At 53.7% G+C, this 22,375-nt stretch overlaps 2 protein-coding genes across 2 annotated transcripts; one reads left to right on the forward strand and one right to left on the reverse strand.

The window, feature by feature from the left end:
* The first annotated feature begins 19 nt into the window (after positions 1 to 19).
* Positions 20 to 5,094, forward strand: RSRP1 (arginine and serine rich protein 1). The gene is made up of 6 exons (XM_075721926.1): positions 20 to 177; positions 332 to 387; positions 1,681 to 2,310; positions 2,652 to 2,806; positions 4,003 to 4,086; positions 4,568 to 5,094. Exons 1-6 carry the CDS (start codon positions 89 to 91, stop codon positions 4,751 to 4,753), a joined length of 1,200 nt encoding a protein of 399 aa, XP_075578041.1. The 5' UTR covers positions 20 to 88; the 3' UTR covers positions 4,754 to 5,094.
* Positions 5,095 to 5,963: 869 nt separating this feature from the next.
* Positions 5,964 to 8,227, reverse strand: SYF2 (SYF2 pre-mRNA splicing factor). Its single transcript, XM_075721927.1, has 7 exons — positions 8,171 to 8,227; positions 7,973 to 8,080; positions 7,743 to 7,868; positions 7,372 to 7,489; positions 7,196 to 7,286; positions 6,480 to 6,578; positions 5,964 to 6,370 (listed from the first exon to the last, which is right to left on the reverse strand). The coding sequence occupies exons 1-7, from the start codon at positions 8,225 to 8,227 to the stop codon at positions 6,205 to 6,207; spliced, it is 765 nt and encodes a 254-aa protein (XP_075578042.1). The 3' UTR covers positions 5,964 to 6,204.
* Between the last annotated feature and the right edge of the window lie 14,148 nt (positions 8,228 to 22,375).

Raw genomic sequence — 22,375 nt, forward strand, 5'->3', positions numbered from 1 at the left:
CGCCCTCAGTCGCTGCTGGGTGGCGGGAGCGGGTGGCGGGTTCTGTGAGGGCTGTGTCCTATCGCGGCTTGTTTCCTGGCCGGTCGCTATGGGGGTGACTCGCGAAGCGGGGCTGTCTCCTCAGGCGTCGCCGCTGGAGCAGGATCCGTGCGGGGGAAGCCCGGCCGGCTGGAGCCGGTGAGGCGGAGGGGCGCTGGGCGGGGGGCAGCTCGCAAAAGGCGGGGGGGGGGGGGGCCGGGAGAGGCCGTTACTCGCCTTTGGCTGAGGGCGCCGTTGCGGGCTGATGGCGGGCGGGGGACACACGTTATTGACTTTTTTATTTTTCTCGCAGAAGCGCCCTGGTGTCTCACGGGAAGCAGCACGGGGGGTGTCCGGCGGCTCCCAGCGGTAAGTACCCATAAACACTCTGTGACGGGAAGCCCGGCCCTGTGGATTCAGCCCGCTCACGGGTGGGCGGCGGGGCCCGCGCTTTCTGCGCGGTTTGCCAGGTGAAAACAGGTTGTGTGAGGATACCTGAGAGGTGCCCAACATGGACGGTGTTGGAAACGCTGATGTCTGGGTAGCTCAGCGATGGGAGGCGGGGGTGGTGCTAGAGGTCAGAATTAATCAGTTGTTTGGTCTTAGTTGTGCCCGCTGCAGTGCTTGTGACCTTGGCCCTTGTTTAGAGGTGAAGTAGTGAAACTTGAGCTTTAGTAGTAGCAAGGGGAATGCTTCTTACAAGCTCGTGTAGAACTTAGTATGCTGGACTGATTTCAGTAAGGTATTAAAATTTATTTTGTAACTTTGGTTTGCAACGAGCGCTAACAGAAATTTTGTGATAAGGCAAGCTTCCTGAAACTGTAAGGCAGTGACGTAACTCAGGGTTTAAGTACTTGTGATAAGATAGTTACGCCCTGGAATACAGTAATCTTTGTAGATAGAAAATGGCTGCCACTAGAGGGACAGCCATTTTAATTATTAATATATAACCTTAACAAGCGTTACATCTTTTAGAAGTTGTATCCAGTGACTCCTTAGCTGTATTTTTCCCTATTGCATATAATATTTTTAATAGCAGCTTGCTATATATGCTGCTGGTATGTGTGCAACTTTGTGCAGATAGTTTTGTAATGTGATACAATCAAGATCTTGAAGTGGCTGCTTTGTACCTTGAAGGTACTTCCCCCTGTGTTGGAGGAAAACAGTAAAACTCCTTAGAACTGCAGAACAAAACTATTAAATTTGTACTGGTCTGGAAGGCAAATGGTTATTTTGCACTGTAGATGCAATAGGCTGCATTTAGAATAGATTGAAGATAAAATACCTTAAAAATTGTTTTGGGAGGGGGGAAAAAAAAAGGTATTGACTCGTATCCTTTTCACAGAAGGTGTGTGCTTGCCTAGCAAACAAGGGGTGTTAAACTTAAAATCCACACAATCAAACCTCTCTTCAAAATTCCACGCAGAACTACTCGCAGTTGAAACTGAAGCCTTTTTTATTTCATATAGAAGACTGACTACAGGCGAGGAAATGATGCAACTTAAAATTGTCATGTGCAAAACATGCCGATAAACTGGATGAGAATTGTTGGCATGTTTAATTATCTTTGAACTTTTTGCCTGTGTGTCATAATGTTTGTTGTTGCTGTATATGTGACTTGATGCATATAAATCTTTAGCTTCCCCTTCCCACCCACAACAGGAACAGAGACCGGGTATTGCAGAATGACAATAAAAACAGAACCAGCTTCTGAAAATACCTGCATGGAGAAAACAGTGGTCGGGAAAACTGATGACATGACAAACTTCATGGATGACTTAACCCTCAGCTCACCGAAGAAAAGAGAGTCATCTTTCAGATCTAAGAGAAGTTGTGATAGGTCGTCAACAAGGTCATCTAGCAGATCCTCTAGCAGTTCACGGTCCAGTTCAAGTAGTTCCTCTTCAGCTTCATCCAGGAGCTGGAGCCGGTCCAGATCTAGATCAAGGTCACGGGCTAGAAGAAATGGTTCCCGAAGGTACAGAAGATACTCTCGCTCATATTCCAGAAGCCGGTCGAGATCACGTGGCTACATGAGGTACCGAGGAAGGTACCACGCCAGGCACTACAGGCGGTACCACCGCTCTCCTCCGAGGTACAGATCCCGCAGTAGGTCCTGGTCTCGTGGAAGATCGTATTACAGAAGGTCCTATTCGAGAAGCAGATCACCTTCAAGAGGCCGAAGATATTACGGATTTGGGCGAACAATATATCCTGAGGCTTACAGGAACTGGAGAAGCAGGTCACGAACAAGATCTCGGAGTAGGTCACCTCTGCATTTGAGTGAAAAAGGTACTTTTTTTTTTTGAGACTTTTGTTGTGGGAGAACCTCAAAACATACAATTTATCTTAACCAGTTGAATTCTCATCTGTTTACTTGCTTTGTAGAGCATAATTGGTAATGGCAATGTGGAGGAAAATCTGTTGTTACAAAAGTGTATTTAAAAAAAAAAAGTAGTTCAGAGTATATTCTTTGCACTTCAGCTGAAGCTAAATGTCCCAAGTTCTGAGGAGAATCATCACAGTTGATGCTTACATACACGCAGCAATAGTAACCGTGCAGGTTTTAGGCTTGCGTGAGTAGGTACATGTTGATTTAAACATAAGAGAATGACCCTTTTTCCTTCTTGCAGACAAAAGGGAACTACTGGAAATTGCAAAAGCTAATGCTGCAAAAGCTCTGGGAACAGATAACATAGTCTTGCCAGCAAGCTTGAAGATCCTTACTCCTTCCAAAGAGATAAAAAATGAGAAACAAGAGTGTGAAGATCCTGGAGAGTCAGCTGAGGTACGTATGAACTGGAGTGTTCTCAAGGAAAAGGTAAACACTTCTTAAAACTTGTTGTCTGCGTGGATGTGTTATAGTTTTTAACTGTGGAGTTTGTGATTATGAATTCAAACCCTTGCAGATTTACCAGAATGCTAAAAACTACTCTAGAAACCACTGTAGACTTTGAAGCTGAAAGTAGTGTGGACTCTTAAGAGGTGGTTGATCCACCGAGCACATGCAGGCTTTCCAGTCGCGATAGGCTGGGAAGCAGAGGTGAATGTCGTTTGTTCCTTTGAGTTGTTCTTGCCTGTTGCTTAGACTAGCTCATGTGTTTCTGACCTAAAACAAGGAGTCTCCTTACCAAACCTAGTGAATAGTGTGGGGTTTTTTAAAAGGTTAAAATCTTTCTACCCTCTCTAACTGTGAAAAGCTTTTCATATGCAACAAACTTGTTTCCCAGAAATTACATACCCAAGCACACAATGCATTTTACATACTTTATTTCTGTCTTATAGAAATCATGACTATGGTTCCAGACATGATGAAGAAAATCTGTTGGTAATTAAGGGACTTGTGGGCTATAGCTGCTGTGAATTTAAGGGAGGGAGAAACTTGAGCAGCTTAAACTGAACTTGAATTTTAGTTTGGCTCTGTTGTTACGGTGTGTTAACCTGAGTGGTGGTAAATACAAAACTGCGATAACTGCTAGATCGAGCAGATACTGCTGTTTCAAATGGAAGTAAATTTACTAAGGGTTTTAGACAAATGGTACAGGCATCCCTTTCATAATATATGCAATATATTCCAGATGTTGAGAGAGTACAGAAGAAGAGGCCTGCATCACTTGCAGATAAGTTTATTGTCATTATCCAAAGCTCTGTAGGATGGATATGCAGAACTTCATGCAACTTACTCTACTGCTACACTTCATTGTATGGCAGTCCATGCTTTGAATCATTTGAATCCTTTTTAAAACTGTAACTGGGGCATGGATATCAGGTCACATGTGAATTGGCACAATGACATTGATAAAAACATTCAGTGTTTTCCAGTTTGAGTTCAACACTGATCTGTTTGTGTATTTAGTAGCTTACAGCTACTTTTGACGTAAATATCTGAAAGACTCTACCTGAAAGTTCATATTCTCTAGTAACTGCCTTAACTTGCACGGAATAATGTATCCTCCCACTGAAGCTGCGTGTGCTCTTCTCTAGCAACCCAGAAGACTAGCGGAAGACATGACCAAGAGTGGAATGGAGAGAGCAACCATACAGAGGAGCATTTCTTTCAGTCCTAATGTAAGTGTGACTTCCCAAGATCCAGAACTTCATCCCTCGTGTCAGGCTTTTCCCAGTGTTGGTTGCCAGATTAAAGATCTTATTAATAGTAACAAGTTGAATTTAATGGTTTGATAATTACTTTCCCAGAGGAGTTAGATCAGTACTTTAGCAGTGGAGCACTGTAAGCACACTACAGCAGTGTATTTATTTAAAATAGACGTTTACCTTTCAGTGCTTAATAATGTTGAATGCCTACACTGTACTATAGACATAAAAGTGTATGCCAGAACTGGTTTACACCAGAACGTAGTTCAAGTTATGTGTTTGGATATATTTTAATAATGCAGAACTAAGGGAAGAAGCAGCTTCCCTGAATCCTGTGTCAGTTAAGTGTCAGTAGGCATCAGGTCTCCTATGAGCTGATAAACCCCTTGAAGTTGACAGGTCTTGCGGCGTTCCTTCTCGTTCCACTGTTTCTAAAGGAAATTTCTTTTTCCAGAATACAATGGCAAAACCAGTACTACAGAAGCCAGTGAGCCATGTTGTTAAAGAACCGGCAGTTTCTCCGGGAAGAGAAGAGGACAGAAAGGGGAGTCCCTATGGGCAATGGGTTCCTGTCAAGAAGGAGGAAAAGAAAACATTTTTAAACTTCTCGCCTAGAAGCGCACCGTTGCGGGCACGCTAGCGTATTTTTCTCGCTGTCTCTGACTGCAGCATTATAGATACTTCAGTAGTGACATCTGAAATTTTTTGATCAGGTTGAAGACTTGTTAATACTGAGTATTTATTTTGAGATCTTAATTTTGGAATCTTAGGTTTCTCTTTCAGATCTAGAGCACAGTGATCCAGAAGCCACAGATGGGAATCTTGTGTATATTTGTAAATATTTTTGTATTGCTTTAATGGACTAGAACTTAACAGGTGGGTAACTTTTTCTAAACAATAGTTCAGTAGCTGTTATTTTGGACACTTGACTTACATTGTGTAACTGTTTAAGTAAATAAACTTTAGTTTTGCACTGGCTTCTCCATGTGTCAAGTATCAGACCTGTGTTTGGAAGTAAGTTGACTATGTCCTGGAAGCAGTTAACTATTTCCAGGTTCAGCTTCCACTTACCTTCTGTTGCGCTCTGTGATAACAGTAGGGTAATTCTTGCATCATTCTGAAAGGACCATTGCACTGGAATTGTTCCTGCCCAGGCTGTGGCTGGTTCAGGGCCTCCAGAGTAACTTCCCCAATAGCCCTCTGCAAGCGGGGAGCTTGCGCAGGCTGTGTACCCGACTGCTGTATGTGAAGCTATTGCCACTCTCGCTGTCCAAAGTGTTGCACCCGAGCAGCTGTCACTTCTGCTGACTTCTAATGCTGAACTTGACTGAGTGCTGGGTTGCGTTTTGATTTTAGGTCGCTTTAAAAACAGCCTTCACGGGCTCACTGTACAAGGCAGTAAGCGAATTGTGAAGTTAGCGGAGGAGGCAGCGCTCCAGAACGTAGCAGTATGGTGCTCCCCACAACCTTTGTGAAGAAAAGTATTGCAAGTAGGTCAGCTGGCTGTTGCGTGGTTTTGGGAGCAGGTGAACTCATTTTTTTGTAAAAATAAATGGTTAGTAAAATAAACTGACTTTGACAGCTACAGTCTGGAAGCTTCTTTAAGAAACTTAAATTGCCAAGACAAGGCTGGCAAAGGTACTAAGGATTATGTATTTTGTGGTGACCCAAGGTGAATGCTTGAGGCAGTCCCTGCTCCTCGGCCAGGACAGCTCTGCTGTGCAGGTGCTGCCCATGGGAGAGCTCAAGCATGTTCCTCAAACATTCCTTCATCTTCCTGCTCAACAAGTGTTTTCAGGGACTTTACCAGTCCTCAGCTACTGAAGAATGAAGATAAGCTTTATTCTAAATTGTGTCATTAAGTTTGTGTTTATTTAGAACACGGAATTACACAAGCTGGTTACTTCTGCAAGTAAAAGCTATATACAGCTGCAGTTGTTACACAACTTACTTCTATCAACATGAAGTATACTATTGGCTTTACAAATTACTGAGAGGCCTACAGAGTATTTTTCTGATACAACTTAAAATTGGCTGCACAATCTAACAGACGTAGAGGGCTGTGGTACGTGCGCCGCTGGAGACGGCGGTTCAGACGGCTGTTCCTCTCTCCAAGTTCTGTTTGATCTCGGCTGTGTACTTCCCGTAGAACCTCTCTGCCTTCTTGTTGAACTTGGCGTTTCTCTCGTTAATGTAGTCGATGTCTGCATCGTCGTTGTAAGGACGTCTTCGGCTGTATTTATCACGCTTTTCAATTCTGTTAAGACAAAAAGCAGTGTTCTGAAGACCGTGGGTGAATCCTGCAGACTTGATGACACAAAGCTGCTCTGTGTCACACACTTTGTTTTATCTTCGTATTTACTCACTGTTTCTCAAGATCTGCAACCATTCTATCAACCCCTTCCTTGGATGGCACGTGAGTTCCGTGGAGAAGACTGTCGGATGTGGGATAAAGCGCTTCACCACTGGACAGGAGTAACAGAGGGGCAGCAGTTTACAGAACCGTACCGACAGCTTTGAGATTTCACTGCTTCTGTCTGGTTCTTAATTTAACACTTGGGGCACTTAGCTCGTACTGAACTGTGGGAGTCCCAGATTCAGGTGAGAATGTGTTGGTACTAGAAACAAGCTACTAATAATTTTCAGAGACAAAAGCACACGCCTACAAAAGATACAGGAACCCCACACGGGAACTAAATCTGTCCGAACGCAAACTTGGCAAGTTCTCATCTGTTCTCATCATCGTCTGTTCTTAAACCATGCCAGGCTGCTTAAAAAAACCAAACCCCAAACCTACTCTGAGAAATGAGTAATCTACTCAGGCATTTAAATACAATCTAACTGACAAAATATTTCTTCAAACTCAGTAATGCCAGGTTTGAGGAAATGAACCTCATCAATTACGCTGCTGCCCCCCTTCCCTACCGAAGCGGCGATTGCAGAGATCCTGTTAAAAGGCTAATTAACATTACAGCGTATACGAGCATATGCACGTGCTGAAAGGATTGGTTTAAGTCTTCAGTGTTTGCTAATAATGCACAAATACCACAACCAATATCGGATGACTGAAATCAAAACTTACTATTGCTCTTTCAGCTTCTCGTACTGCTCCAGATCAGGTTTGATCTGCCGGGTTAACCTCTGGTACTGGCGCAGCTGAGCAGCCGCGTAATCTTTGGGAGGAAAGGAATTAGCGTCAAGGTGAAGGTTTTTATTTCACAACTTGGCAAAGGTGTTTGTTACGAACGCAGACATTACCTGAAAATCCTAGATCTGGATTTTTCCTCTTCTTTTTCCTTTCCCATCTCTCGGCATCCTCAGCGCTGATCTCTAGCAGTTTAACTCGCTCGTAGTCTTCTCCTCTCGCTGCACATTCCTAACGCAGCACAAAGAACGCTTCAGCCTTAACAATAAGATAGCGGCCGGGCGCCAAACTTAGTCAGAACTGCCTAGGTCAGCCCAGTCAACCTCTAGTGCAGGATGGTAATGTCAATAATCAGGAGGCTAATTAGGAGATGGATTTTTTTGGGGGGTAACATCTGTGTAAGCTCCCAGGAAGTGGGGCTCAGCACCACTGCAGGCGCTTGGGCTGACGGCCGGGTTATGGGAAGCTGTAATCATGTGTTTACCTTCTTTTTTTCCTCCACCTTCAGCTCCCACTCCAGCCGAGCTTTTTTGGCTTCCCAGTTTGCTGGCAATTTCAGTCGCTTGTCTTCTTCCACCACTTCTTGGTGATTCAGCTTCCGAGCCTCGTTCTAGGAACAAACCCCTTTGTTACGCACGGGGGCAGCGCTCCCTCACGCAAACGGGGCACCCGCAACCCCGCCGCTGTGCTGCCCCGGCTCCCGCCGCCGCGTACCCGCTTCATGTGGAGCTCTCGGAACTTGCGCAGCCGCTCCTCCCGCTTCTGCGCCGCCGCCGCCGCCGCCGTGCCAGGCCTCGCCTCGTCCTCCGAGCCCGAAGAGCCCTGAAACGACCCGCGCTCAGCCACCGGCACTGGGAAGGAGCCGGGACCCCCCCCCCCCGCCCCGTCCTCCCCTCGCCGCCGCCGCCTCACCCCGCCATCGGGACCGGGATCCCCCAAACCGCCCAGCGCCGACACCGCCGCCGCCATCGCCCCGGGCCAAACGCTTCCGCTTCCGCTTCCGCACTTCCTGCCGGAGAGGCGCCGCCGCGCTCGGGCGCCCCCCAGCGGGCGGGAGGTGCTGCCGCCCCTTTCCCGCGCCTTCCCCTCACGCCGTGAGGCGGCCGCGGCCTCCGCCACCGACCCGGCCCTCGCCGCTCCTCGCCTCGACGCCTGCGGGGCTTTTTTATTTCCCCCCGGAGCTGGAGAGGGCTCGAGCTCTGCTCCCCACCGGCATCTTGTAGCTGGGTTTGCCATCACGGCCTCTGGTCGTCATCTCCCCTTTCCGCTGCCCAATTGAAAACGAACCCCGGGGTCACAGGGGGCTGTGGCGCGGCGGCCGTGGCCTCCCCTGAGCCCCGATTGAAAACGAACCCCGGGGTCACAGGGGGCTGTGGCACGGCGGCCGCGGCCTCCCCTGAGCCCCGATTGAAAACGAACCCCGGGGTCACAGGGGGCTGTGGCGCGGCGGCCGCGGCCTCCCCTGAGCCCCGATTGAAAACGAACCCCGGGGTCACAGGGGGCTGTGGCGCGGCGGCCGCGGCCTCCCCTGAGCCCCGCTCGCGTTTGCTCTCCGCAGCCTGGAGTCAGCCTTCGGCATGGCTTGGGGTTACGGGCTCAACTTCTGTGTGCTGAGGAGAAGCAGATGAAAAGAGGTGAGTCTCCTTTTTTATCTCTGGAGGCAGAGTCAAAGCCTTGTCGCTGCGTCTCGGAGCCGTCTGGAAAGCAATCTTTAAATTACCCCTGTATTCCAGACACTAACGTCCGGGCAGGCAACTTACTGTGGGCTTGAAGTGACTCCATGGTTTAGAAAACACTGTTAATCAACCTTTTTTTTCTTCTTCCAAGGAATCAACGGGGTGACACAAGCTTCATAGTCACGGAAGCAGCAGGTGAGCCAGATGAACCCTGCTGTGCCTCAGCTCACCTGGAAGTACCGGCGAGATTGGGGGTCCAGCCTGGCGTCGGATGAGAAACCGAGAAAGAGCATCCCTCTGTCTGCGCCGTCCGTCCTCCGGGAGTCACTCAGGTTACCCGCAACAGGTTTGCCCAGGGAGAAAGTTGCAGCTCTCACAGAAAACAAAGTGATAAAGCTTTTGCTGCAACTTCTGAGCAAAGAAAATCAAAATTTCCCTAATATTGCTCCAGTGGCCAGGATCTTCCAGCCTTACAAAGCCAAATGTAGATTTACTATAAGGATTTATTGGTACTATTGATATGCGCATGCAAATGCATCTCTGTTTATGTACATGTAATGTCCTTATATTTGTACAGTAAAGGTAGAAAGCTTCAGGACTTTTGCTTTTCTTTGAAGAAACGATCCAAACCCTAGAAGGTTAATAACTGCTGGCCAAAGATATGTTTTTTAAATTGACCTTGTCAGCTGCGGCTCGTGACTTTCCAGCAGAGGGAAATGCAGCACAAGCCATGAGGGGTTGTGGCAATGGCAGGCAGCCCTGGCAAACGCAAACTATCTCTGTTCTCTTTTAACTTCACTTTCTTCCACTGCCAAACTCTGATGCATGCTGAGTGATTAAAAATATCAAATACAGTGTTACCCAGCAAGGAGTCAAGCCAGAGGAAAAAAAAGAAACCCAACCTTGTGAAGCCAGTGCTGTAAAACTGAGCAGACTGGGGCAAAGAATGGGAGGCAGAAGGCTTTTATATAGCCCTGTTGACAACAGCTTAAGAAAAAGGAGAGGGTTGTCCCGACGTGGTTTGGTTTTTGGGTGTCCCCCCTCACCTGCCTTGTCCATACCCTCATGGCTTGGCTGAGGGGCGTCAGATTTTGCATGTGGAGCGAGCTGCCACCACACTGGGGACAGGGACCACTGGCGCTGGAAGAGGGGGGATTTCTGAAAGAAGCAGCCAGCGAAGCGGTTGATGTCGTCGCGCTGTAAATTGGGCAGCGCGTTGTCAAAATCTGAGTTACGTGCTTGGGCCGTGGGTTTATGAATATTTCTCTGCTCCATCTGGAGCTCCCGGCGCCTCTGCCCTGAGGTTGTCCCTTAGGTCCTGTCCTCGCCAGCTTGGAGCCCTTCGCAGCGAGGGGTGTCCCACCGCCTGCGTGGGTGGCCCCGTGGAAAGGGTTTTTAGGGAAGGTGATCAGTGCATGCCAGGAGCAAAGGGAAGCCGAGAGAAACTTCTTGCTGCCGCTGCAGCAGCAACCCCGGCCGTGTCCCGCCTTTTATTTTCTGCAGCATCCAGACAATCTCCTGCGGCACCTGAGCACTCGGTCGCTCCTTGTCTCCTCCGAACCCAAGTTAGGAGCAAGCAGAGGGGCGAGCGGCAGGGGAGGAGGGTGGGCTCTGGGCAGAGGCTGCTCCAGATATCTGCTCTGCTCTGTGACGTGGGGGTGGCCACAGCTCAGCTGCAGAATGAGGCCATCAGCCGCTTGCGTACTCGCTACCCTTTTATTTAATCACGGGAAGCTGGAGGGGTTTTATGGGTTTGTGCAGTTTCTTGGCCCAGGCAAGCCCTGAGCTCGGTGGAGCCTCTTTTCCCTTCTTGCTACCGTAATGCAGTTATAAAATAAACCCAGGAGGTTTCCCTGGCTTCTGTGGATTTGCCTCTGGGTCCAATGCCAACTCGGGGAGCCCGGTCCCTGGTGCAGGTGCCGAGTACTGCTGCGAATCCCAACCTGGCCTGAAAGAGCAGGGAATTCACCCAAACCCTTGCGCCAAGGAGCAGGGACTGGTCCTGCGCGGGCTGACAGTGAGTACATGCAGATCTGCTCTCGCTGTCACTTACAGTTAATTTATTTTTAGATTAAAAAATGTTTTTATTTCTCATGCACACAGAATTGGCACTGCTTTTTTGGGTCGTAGCTGACTCCATTGTCTTCTCCAGTTATGCCTCCCCTGCAGTGCCGAAATGAAAAATTCCAGTTACATATTGTACAGGGGATGGGAGCTTGGAGGAACTGACTCATCTCGGTTATATTTGTCCTTTTCAAAGGGGAAGATCCTGGTCGAGGGGTGGTGGGGAGCAGCATCGGTTATCTCCCATCCACCGCAGCAAACATGCGGGGTCCGAGTGCCCCTGTGAAGGCAGCCAGGCGTCCTCGCAGCGGAAAGCTCCTCAGGCTGCTCAGACAGTCAGGGCAGCGCGGAAGGGAGGGGTTTGTGTCAATTCTCAGAAAAATAATTGTGGCTCCAGCGTGACGGAGGCCACAGCGTGCTCCCCGGGACGCGAGCCAAGCCCCCGCGCGCCAGCGCCACAGGTAGCGAGCCCCAGTCCTGGGGATGTTTCCCACCCACGAGGGAGGGTGGGGAGGGAGGGTAACCCCGAGCTGGAGCTGAAGCGAGGTCTGCAGCATGCCCGGCTTGCTTAAACACAACAGCGGGGACACCGGGACGGCCGGTCCCTCGCCCTGAGCCGGGGCATCCATCAGCGCCTCTTCCCTAAACGTCCGCCCTCGCTGCCTCTGTGCCACGGCGCAGCCGCCATCTCCCACCCTCGCGGGGCAGCCCCGGGGCTGATCCACAGCAGCACCCGGCTTGTGGGCAGCAGCGGCTGGAGCTGGGCGTGCGGCGCCGTGGCTGGACCTGCGGCACCAAAGCGTGGGCGTGCAGTGCCGAGGCTTGAGTGTGCAGTGCCGTGGCTTGGGCGTGCAATGCTGTGGCTTGAGTGTGCAAAGCCATGGTTTGGGCGTGCAGTGCCGTGGTTTGGCCGTGCAGTGCCGTGGTTTGGCCATGCAGTGCCGTGGTTTGGGTGTGCAATGCCATGGTTTGGGTGTGCAATGCCATGGTTTGAACATGCAATGCCGTGGCTTGGGCGTGCAATGCTGTGGCTTGAGTGTGCAAAGCCATGGTTTGGGCGTGCAGTGCCGTGGTTTGGCCGTGCAGTGCCGTGGTTTGGCCATGCAGTGCCGTGGTTTGGGTGTGCAATGCCATGGTTTGGGTGTGCAATGCCATGGTTTGAACATGCAATGCCGTGGCTTGGGTGTGCAATGCTGTGGCTTGAGTGTGCAAAGCCATGGTTTGGGCGTGCAATGCCATGGTTTGGGCATGCAATGCCATGGCTTGGACATGCAGTGCCGTGGTTTGGGTGTGCAGTGCCGTGGTTTGGGTGTGCAGTGCCGTGGTTTGGGTGTGCAATGCCATGGTTTGGGTGTGCAATGCCATGGTTTGAACATGCAATGCCGTGGCTTGGGTGTGCAATGCTGTGGCTTGAGTGTGCAAAGCCATGGTTTGGGCGTGCAATGCCATGGTTTGGGCGTGCAATGCCATGGCTTGGACATGCAATGCCGTGGTTTGGCCGTGCAATGCCATGGCTTGGGTGTGCAATGCCATGGTTTGAACATGCAATGCCGTGGCTTGGGTGTGCAATGCCATGGCTTGGGTGTGCAATGCCATGGCTTGGGTGTGCAATGCCATGGTTTGGGCGTGCAATGCCGTGGCTTGGGTGTGCAATGCCGTGGCTTGGCCATGCAATGCCGTGGTTTGGCCATGCAATGCCGTGGTTTGGCCGTGCAATGCCATGGTTTGGCCATGCAATGCCATGGCTTGGGTGTGCAATGCTGTGGTTTGGGTGTGCAATGCCATGGCTTGGGTGTGCAATGCCGTGGCTTGGGTGTGCAATGCCGTAGTTTGGCCATGCAATGCCATGGCTTGGGTGTGTAGTGCTGTGGTTTGACCGTGCAATGCCGTGCCTTGAGTGTGCAATGCCGTGGTTTGGGTGTGCGATGCCACAATCCAGACCTGCAATGCCATGGTTTGCACCTGCGCTGCCACAGGTTGGACCTGCAGCACCGTGGGTCCCTGCGCCGGGCGCCAGTGCTGCGGGAGAGGGCGGGAGTCGCGATGCTCTGCTGCGGCCGAGGACGCCTCTTCTCCCCTTGGTCCCGCAGGAGAGCTCGCCCCTCCCCAGCCGCCGCGTGTCACATCGGTGCCATCACGTGCAACCTGCCACATGGGCTTCTTGCGTGTCAGAAGGGAGCCGTGAGCGTGCTGGGGGATGTGATAAGGCCCCGGCATGCGGTGGCGTGAGTACAGCTCTCCTGCGCGGTCCCAGCAGCTGCGGGAGCCGCTTCCACTTCCTGCCCGTCCCTGCCTGTGCAGCGCAGCTCCATGCTGTTCAACAGCTGCCGCGCTCCATCCTGTTTCGTGATGAAAGGTGCTTTAGAAGCGGAAGAACATTATGATGATCAGGAGAAATAATGTGCAGGCAGGGCTGGAGACAAGGCAAGCCTGCGCTCAGCCCCGTCCCAGCCCTTGGGATGGGTGGTGGCGGCGGGGGGATGGACATCCTCAGCCGGGTCGCAGGGACCCTTCCCCACCTCGGATTTTGGGGGAAAGCGCAGGGGTGAGCGTGGGTGGCACATAGGGGGTTGGTTTGCCGTGCTCCCGCTGGGCCGGCTCGCTGCAGTGCCACCCTGGTAGCGTGCCAACGTCTGGGAATCTCAGACCCGTGGCCAAATCTCCTTTGTCATTGGGATGAAAATGGGGGACAGGAAAAGAGGCAGCGCCCGGGATGCCCACGTGGCCGGGAGCCCCAGGGCTGGGACCGGCAGCGTGCTGGGATCGACCATGCTGGGAAGCCCTTTGCAAGCCAAAGCGCTGGTTTGGGTAAAGAAGAAGAAAACCAGACCTAAAACTCGCATAGGACTAAATCAAACTTGCAATAACGGCATTAATCCGGCGAGACGGGCGACATACTAGTGTATTGGAAGACAAGATTAATCAGAGCATATTTACTTATTGGAAGAGATCTCATACGCCGCTTTATTGCGTGTAGTCGTTAACCGTGAAGAAATTTGGAGAGAGGGGAAATGTGAAAATTGTTTGGTTTTTAGGTAGAAGAGAAGCCGGTTTGCTTTCAGTCTGGTTCCTTTCAATCACAGACTACTGTTTGTGTCCTGTTGGGTTGCAATTATAATCTTTCAGATCAGACACATAATCATTGGGCTGGAGAGCAAAAGGTACCTGGGTAATGTGCTTAACAGAAATTAACCTGGTTACGTTCGTACTCTATTGAAAATGAGAAAGTGCTGATGGTCAAAATCAATTCCTCCCCAGCCAAATTACTGCAGGGCTGGCTTAGGGTTTCAGCTAAATGCTCAAGCCTCAAACAATGAGCCGGACTGTATTGAATTAGGCTCCTGACCGTACCGTTCAAATGATGGCAACGCTTTGCCGTTAATGCTAGCAGCGAGCGGCTGGGCAAAGTGGAAAATCCACCCGGTTCTCCCCCGGGACCGCGCAGAGGGTCCCGCTGGGTGTCCCCGCTGCCGGCCAAATGAGGGGCTGCGGGCGAGCTTTGCCCAAGCCTTCCCTGTCCACGTAACAGCCCAGCGGTCCGGGATTGCAGCTGGGATCGGGACGATGGGCTGGGGGACGTGGGGTGGAATCGTCTGGGATTCGCAGCCCTAAGGGCCGATAAATCACAGCCTTCCCGGGGGGGTTGATGTTTCTTTTGGAGACTTCTTAAGTGCCTGGAGAGCGGGGCAGCTCTCCGCAGCGCTTGTCAACTCCTGCCCGGTTACATCTTTTCCCTTAAAAGCCGGAACCTCGCGGAGTTTCCTGGATGAGAGCACCTCAGTCATTAACCGTGAATTTCCAATGAAGCAGATTTACAGTATATAGCACAGAAATATGCTGGTGTGAGACAGCAGGAGAGCGGCCCGGGGCACTCGCCCCTGCATTTCTCCCCTCGCCGGGCTCTGGCTGGGACACGGCCCGGCCGATGCTCTGCCCTCGAGCATTGCCGGCCGGCACGGCCGCCCCGGTGCCGCGGTGCAGGGCCGCGCTCTATGCCGCAGCCGTTTTGGGAGGTGCCAGGCTGGTTCTCCACCGGCCCCTGCGGGATGGGGATGCCTTCGGGGCTCCCAAAACCCAGCAGCAGCAGGGATCGATCGCTGGGGGCGGACGCTTCCCGGGGGGAATATGACAAGTGGCAATTAATTAGCTGTCAATAACGGGGAAGGATGGGACCTGTGGTCCCACTGTTGCAATTAGGAGGGAGAAGGAGGCCGGAGGGAGGGATGCTGCGAGCTGGGCAGCGTGGCGGGGGACACTCCTGCTCTTGGTCCCGGCATGAGCGATAGTGAGTCCACAGCACTGCGGCGTTCCCGAGAGGCTGCCCTGGACGCTGGGGATTTGCTTCCCTCCCTGCTGTGGGTGATGGGGCTGTGCCCCAGGGATGGGCCAGGGTGGATCTGTCCCCAGCGGGGCAGAGGGTGGCTGCCGGGGAGCAGGCTCTCCGGGCGCGGAGGGAGGATAACGTAACGTTTCCCCCGATCAATGAAGATTTTGGTTTGTGAGTTATTAGCCCGGTGTCATAAACTATCTCAAAACCACAAAAGTAAAATAATAAATCTCTCTGTTTACCTCCTGTGCGTTGTTTTTAAGTACCAAAGTCCCTCCGGGCAGCTGTTCGATATTGCATCGGCCAAACGCGAACACAAATCACAAAGACGAAGCCGGATTTTGGGGAATATTAGTCAGTCTTTGCTGTTTTCCAGCACTTGGCGGTGTGCAGGGAAGCTCCCGCGGGCTCGCCGGGCACCGCAAGCAAGCGCCGACCTCGTGACCAGCGCAGGAGGGCCGGGGCAGCACCGGGCGAGGGGGATGCTGCTGCGGCACCGGGGGACGTGTCCCTGTCCGGCGCGGGCCCCAGCGAACATTTGGGACGCCTCTTGCCGCTGCCTTGCCGTCCCCCCGCCCGTGGATTTTTGCCGCTGCAGAGCTCGAGCTCCCCCAGCCTGGTCATCGCTCCCTTGTGACCCCGCGGCGAGCCCCGCTGCGTGGGAAGCACACTTTAGCCGTCGTTAAATATTAAAGGGCAGCCGGTGCTGGCAAGCAGCAGGCACCTCACCCCCAAGCTGCGGTTCATCGGCAATGCCGGGGGGACAGGGGCCAGCTCCCCCCGGGGCTCCCAGTGCTCCCAGTACACCGCTGCTGGGGGCCCATGGGGCACCCAGTGCTCCCAGTACACCGCTCCTGGGCGCAAGCCCAGCAGTGCTGGGGGCCCACGGGGCACCCGGTGCTCCCAGTGCTCCCAGTACACCGCTCCTGGGTGCAAGCCCAGCGGTGCTGGGGGCCCATGGGGCACCCAGTGCTCCCAGTGCTCCCAGTGGGGCACCCCTGCCAGCGGAGGGGCTGTGCCCCCCTCACCTCATCCTCTGCCCGGTGCCCTGGGGATCCCAGAGGTGTTGGGGTGTCTCCTGACCCCCCCCAGCCTCCCTGCCCCTCCTGCCAGCCGCAGGTTTTCTTTTTAAAGACGCTTCTGGACGCTCTTCCCAGTATTTTTGTCTCCTGGCCACAGCCACTGCACCCTCCCTCGTCATTAACTGCCTGGGTTGGGTTGCTCCGTGGTTTTCCCTTATCCCAGCGGTCTCCCCGCTCGTTACCCACCAGAATAAACCTTTCAAAGAAGAAAAAAAGAATGGTAAAGGCTATTTCAGGCAGGGCCAGGGCCAGCAGGTTCCCCTCCGCGGCACTGGGAGCCGGATCTGGGGAAAACTTCCAGCTGCAAAGAGAAGCCCTGCGCCTGGCTGCAGCCGAGACCTGGGAGGAAAAAGCGGATTGCAAAGGTGGGGGGGGGTGGCCAGGGATGCAGGAGCTCACCCCGGAGTGCTGCACAGCTCCGGGAGGGATGCTGGAAACCCAGCCTGCGTTTCAGGCGTGAAGCAATTAGGATTGGGGTTTGATGGCTTTAGTGAGGTGAGCTCAGAGAAGAGAGCCGGGGCCACAATGTCTCTTTTCTGGGGCGATGTGAGATGCAATTCGGAGCAGGGAGCAGTGGGTGACGTGGTGCATTGGGGCACATCACGGCGCGGGCGGCGCGGCTCGTCGTGACTGCTAACGAGCACCGGGAAGGAGCCGGGGCGCGGGCTGCTCCCCGTGGGATGCCCCGAGCCCTGCGGCCCCCGAGCCCCCCCCACAGCCTCTGTCTTTGCAGAGCGGCGCTGGGAAATGCATCGTTTCCCGTCTCGACACCTGGATTTGAGGAACCCCCACGCTGTTCAAAGGCAGAGAGGGAAGGAAGCCAGCCCCTTCCCCAACCATGGGGAGCCGGAGTGGGGTCCCGCTCCCTCCCGTGCACCGCAAAGCCACCCCATGGCTGGTGCAGAACTCAGGATCACAGGGCTGGAAAACCAAAAGGAGCCGAGTGGGAGCATTTTGGGGATGCAAAGCTGAGCTCCCCGCGCTCCCCGGCCCCACGCTGCGCCCTGCGCTCTTGCCAGCCGCTGGCAGCAGGATGCTCCCCAGCCGGGCTCGTGTCTGACACACCATAGCAAAGCCCTGCTACTACACGAGGGTGGGTTTTTTTTTTTTGTGGTTGCGGAGTCGGATTCTGCTGGGATGTAAGCAGGTGCAGCTTACTGGGTTTCTTCTGAGGCCTGATTTTGGCCCCTAAAGTGTTAAGTGAGTGCTAAGCCCTATAAAATTACCCTTTCAGCTACTATTTCTGCACAAAAGGCTTTCGGCGACAAGATATGCCAAGGCATCTGATGAAGTAATATGTCTATTCTCATTTGTGACATTTATTATTAACAGGGGAAAAAAAAAAAAAAAAAAAAACCAACCCAGCCAGAAAGAACTCTTAATTGAAGGACTATTGTGCCGTGGTAACTGCTATTAAATTAATCTGCTGCATTCCTTTCCACCCACACACTTTAAAACTTCCTGGTTATAATTAGAACCATTTAAAACCAATTTGACACTCCTTGGATGATGCAGTTCAGCTGCTTAATATGGTGAAACTTTGGTGAAAGGAGCGGAGAGGGGCTGCAAGCAAGCTGGGTTCGCTTGGCTCTGGTGGAGGATCAGCCTCGGGAGCCGGTGCTCGTGCACGGGGATGCTCGGTCCCGTGGGGAGACGCAAGCTCGGCTCCGCTCCCTTCCGCTGCCGTGGTCTGCCTCGGTCCTCCGCAGGCATCCAGTGGGAGATGCTCCCGTGGGAGCTGCCCGGAGCATCCTGTGCCTGGGGACACCCATGGGTGCTGGTCTTTGCTGGGGGCTGCAAATACCTTCCCCCTGTTTTGGGAGGCACCTTGAGCAGTCACCTCCTCCTTTGTGCAGGGTGATAAATGCACTGATGCAAAAATGTTTGGGCATTCAAGTGTGGTAAAAAGGCATCTAACTGCAGGACCGAAAGGTGGTTTGGTTTTTTTTTTTTTTTTTTTTTGGCAACAGGAGACCTTAGAGGCGTGCTGATGCCATGCACCTCTGCGCCAATGCTCTGCCTGCCTCGAAACCTCGGTCGGGGCGAGGAAACCCTCAGAGGGTGCTGGTCCAGGGCTGGATTTGGGAAGGCTTCTCCAGCTGCATGGGACTCGGGGCGTAGCTGTTCACTGGGAGAATAAACAGAGAAACCACGAAGCCTCGCCGAAAACTGGTGCTGCGCCCCGGAGGGTGTCACTTCTGCAAATCTGTTCCTGCTCAGCCGCCTTTATCTGTCATTCTTGTAACCACCTGGGTGGCATTTTGATGGTATCTGCAGGGCTGCGCGTAGCTCTCGAGCACATCCCCGACCACCTCAAGGCAAAGCCAGTTCCTCTAACCGGCCCTGGAAGATCCCGTTAGTCACGGTATCTTTACTGTCACCTTCTGTTTCCTTCTCCATTTGGCTTTCAGTTTTGCAACATGTGTTAACCAGGACTGTGTGCCGGATCCAGACCCAGCCCCGCAGCTTCCTCACCCGCCGCTGGGACGATTTCCTCCCGGTGCCCACCTTGCACCCATCCACCCGGCAGCCAGGGGTGTGATGGCTCCAACTCTTACATTTCGGGGGAAAACTCGCTCTTTTGCACTCTGTACCCTCTGTTCCGCACATTTTTCCCTTCGGGGAAGCGCTGCGCTGAAAACCTCGAGGGCTCGAGCGTTGCTCCCGGTTCCTTCTGCTGCAGCTCAATTTCAGGTTCCAGCGCAGCCCTTGGGGCCGTGGCTTTTCGGACGCGCTACGTGCAGAAATTTGGGCTGCCGTGGCCCCAGCGGCTCCGCAGAGCCCACCCTCTTAGCGGGGGCCGGTAACAGCTCCTGGTCCTGCTCGCCACTGCTGCCAGCCCACCCCTGCACCCTGTACAGCTCCAAGCACGCATTTAACCATTCTGACCAGCGTTATTTGCCCTCCTTTCATGGCCAGACCCCCTCCTTCCCATGCCAGCGCCTTCCCTTCTCTTTGACCTCACTGCTCTCCCTCTTGCTGATGTTTTACGTCTCTCCCAGATGCCCTCAATCACCCTCAGCTCGGCCTCGTTTCCCTCGTCCAGGGCTCAGTGCGGTGGCACGAGGTGGGGACGTGCTCTCGTGCCCCATCCAAGCGTGTGCCACAGTGGATCTGCCAGCAACGGCAAGGAGAAGGAAATGTGGATTTTTTCGCCTGAGCAGGTCACTGTTGTGGGGCAGGGAGCCCCAGCTGGGGCTGGTGATGGGGACCCGCAGACGATGGGGCGTCTCCGCAGGGATGGAGCACGACAGGCTGGCCGGGGCTGGCGTCACCGCATGTGCGGGTTTTGTATTTTTTTTTTTTTTTTTAATAAACAAACTCCCAATTTTTGAGATTTTGAATTTCTTCCCTCCTTCTGTCCTCCCCCTTCTTCCGCTCTGGAGCGTGATCAGCCCCCAAAGAACAGAGGTTATTTATGCATTTGTCTAATCTGTGTTGGTTGGGTTTGTTTTTTTTTTTTTTCCCCTCTTGCTACTTCGTAATTTTTTCCCAACTTTGGAAGCGCGACAGAGTGGCCAAAGGAAAAACAAAACAAGGATATTTCTGCTACCCTGTAACTTTGCAAAAATGCTGCGTGCCTGCGCTGGTGCGCGGCGGGGGGCGTAACGAGAACCAGGGGCTGCGAGCTCCGGCCAGACGGTGTAAAATTAGCCGAGGAGGCGGGAGAGGGGGAAACGTCTTCATCCCGGGAAACCTCCGGAGCCCAGATGGGTTTGTACAGAGCGAGCGGGATGCGGACTGCGCTCACCCCTTGCAGCGGGGCCGAGCCGAGCCCGAGCGTGATCTACGAGTCCCCTCTGAGCATTTAGCTCCGCTCGTTAAAGCCTCCCCATCCGTCTCCCTTTGCCAGCTCTCCTCCCTCCGAAACCCAAGCCGGGGCCGGTTGTCTTTCCCTTCCCTGCGAGCTGCAGCGTTTCCCCGGCTGCTCCTCCTAACCAGGCGGCTCGATCCCATCCTTGCCGGCTTCCCAAAGCGGAACCCCTGGAACGGAGCCGTGCACCCGCAGCCAGCTCTCCCGGACCCCCATCCTCCCAGGGCCGAGGCGGGCCCGTGGAGGGGAGCAGGAACGCCGAGTGCTCCCCGGCTGCCCTGGGCAGTTCTTTCACTTGTCGTTCACAAGCAGCCTCTTGGCAGGAGGCGTCAGCTCGGCGCGGCCGCTCTGCCAGCGCCCGTCGCCACGCTCGCGCCCGCTGCTCTGCGGTGCCCTGGGCGGTGGCCGTCCCTCCGCGCCCCCGCCGTCCCTGGGCAACGGGCGAGCAGGGGTTCGTCCGCGCGTGCCTGTGAAACGTGCTGAAGCAGCTCGGATTGGGGGCTTCAGGACAAAAATGAGATTAAAAAAATAATCCAGGCTGTATATTTTTAGGTGTGGAAATCCCTCCGGGTCCCGGATGCGGGGCCGTGCCGGTCTCTGATGCCCGCGCACGGCGTTTGCCGGGGGCTCTCTGAGTATTTCTGAGAAGCGTCGTGGGCTGCGCTATTATTCACATACATGAACGTCCTTTAAAGTAAATGTAGAGATTAGGACGTGGACAAATGCGATTTAGGGAATCGATGCTGCCAGGTCAGAGGTCCGGGCGGAGGACTCTACTGGAACGGATTTAGGCATCGCAGAGGGTAACTGAATAGGATAAAACGCCCGTGCTTCTCAGCAGCGGGGTGCTAATTAAGACACACGGGTGCCCGGGCCGGCGCACGGTGGCACGGCGGTGCTGAGGGTGCGTGGGTGGCAGCGGGAGCGTAGTGCAGCACCGGCTTCCTTCCTGGGAATGGAAAAGAGGGATCAGTTGGAATCAAGAGGGACAAGGAACAAAACAAGCCTGTTCAGAAGCTGATTCGATCTGACATGGTCTTCTGAGCTCTCCAACTGGCGTTTACTGCTAAAGATACGGCAAAGAAAATAAATCTCCCGGGCATGACAGCTTGCTTTAATTAATAACATAACCGACCGCTCGGCCGAGCGGGATGGGAGGGTTTCGGCACTGGAGGTACCAAAGCGGGGCTGGGTGATGGGGTAGCAGAGGGTTCGCCAGCCCTGCTGCTGGGCCCCAAGGCAGGAAAAAAATAGCTAAAGCAGAAAGAAAAAAGGAAAAAAATAAAAGAGCAACAAGCGGACACTTGCGACGAGAAGCGCGAAGGGGTCGGATCCGGGCTGCGCGGTGCAAGGAGCTGGGCAGACCCCGCCGCCGGCGCGGGGTGGGGGAGGACGCTGGAGCGCTCGCCCTCCCGCAGCCGGACGCGCTTATCGATCGGCAGCGCTCGCGGCCCGGGGCAGGCGGAGCTGCCTCCCAGACGGGGCGGCTTCGCTGAGCTCCCCGGGAGAGGGGGATAATTTATATTTGAGACGAGGAGCTGCTGAAAGGGAAGGGGCCGGCGCCGGGAGCGTCCGGGTGCTGGGACACGCAGGGATCCTGCGGCATTGAAATTCCCAGCTGCTCCGTCCTGCCAGAAACCTGGGAAAAGCCCAGACCTGAGCATTTAAATAAATGTAAAGACCCAAGATTTTTGTTTTCGCCCTCAGTTCCAGCCCCACCACGGCGCTGGGACCCTGCAGCCCTTGCGGAGCTGCCTGGCACGGGCGGATGCTCCCGTGCTCCGGGAGCCGGCGCATCCCCTGGGCTTGCACGAGGCAGCTTCAGCCTCTTGCTGCCTTTGGGGCGAATTTCCCTTTCCCGTGCACCATGGCAGGGTAGGAAGGGTGCAAAGTCAATGCTGTGCTGCAGTCTGGCCCCTTCTTAAGCCCCTTTGGCGGTCCTGTGGGTTCAGAAATGAAGCCCAGGCCCAGCTGGCGCAATCTGGGGGGTGGCAAGAGGCAGGGCCAAGCACCTGGCACCGGAGCTGCCCTGCAAAGCAGCTCCAGCGGGATGGGGTGGAGGCAATCAGGGATTAATCAGCTGCAGTCGGTGGGAGGGAGCGGAGGCGAGGGCTGCTCGGGATCCCGGCTGCGCTGCGCTGCGCACCAGCGGCT

This window comes from Pelecanus crispus, chromosome 16 (assembly GCF_030463565.1).
Source record: "Pelecanus crispus isolate bPelCri1 chromosome 16, bPelCri1.pri, whole genome shotgun sequence".
NCBI classification, from domain to species: domain Eukaryota; kingdom Metazoa; phylum Chordata; class Aves; order Pelecaniformes; family Pelecanidae; genus Pelecanus; species Pelecanus crispus.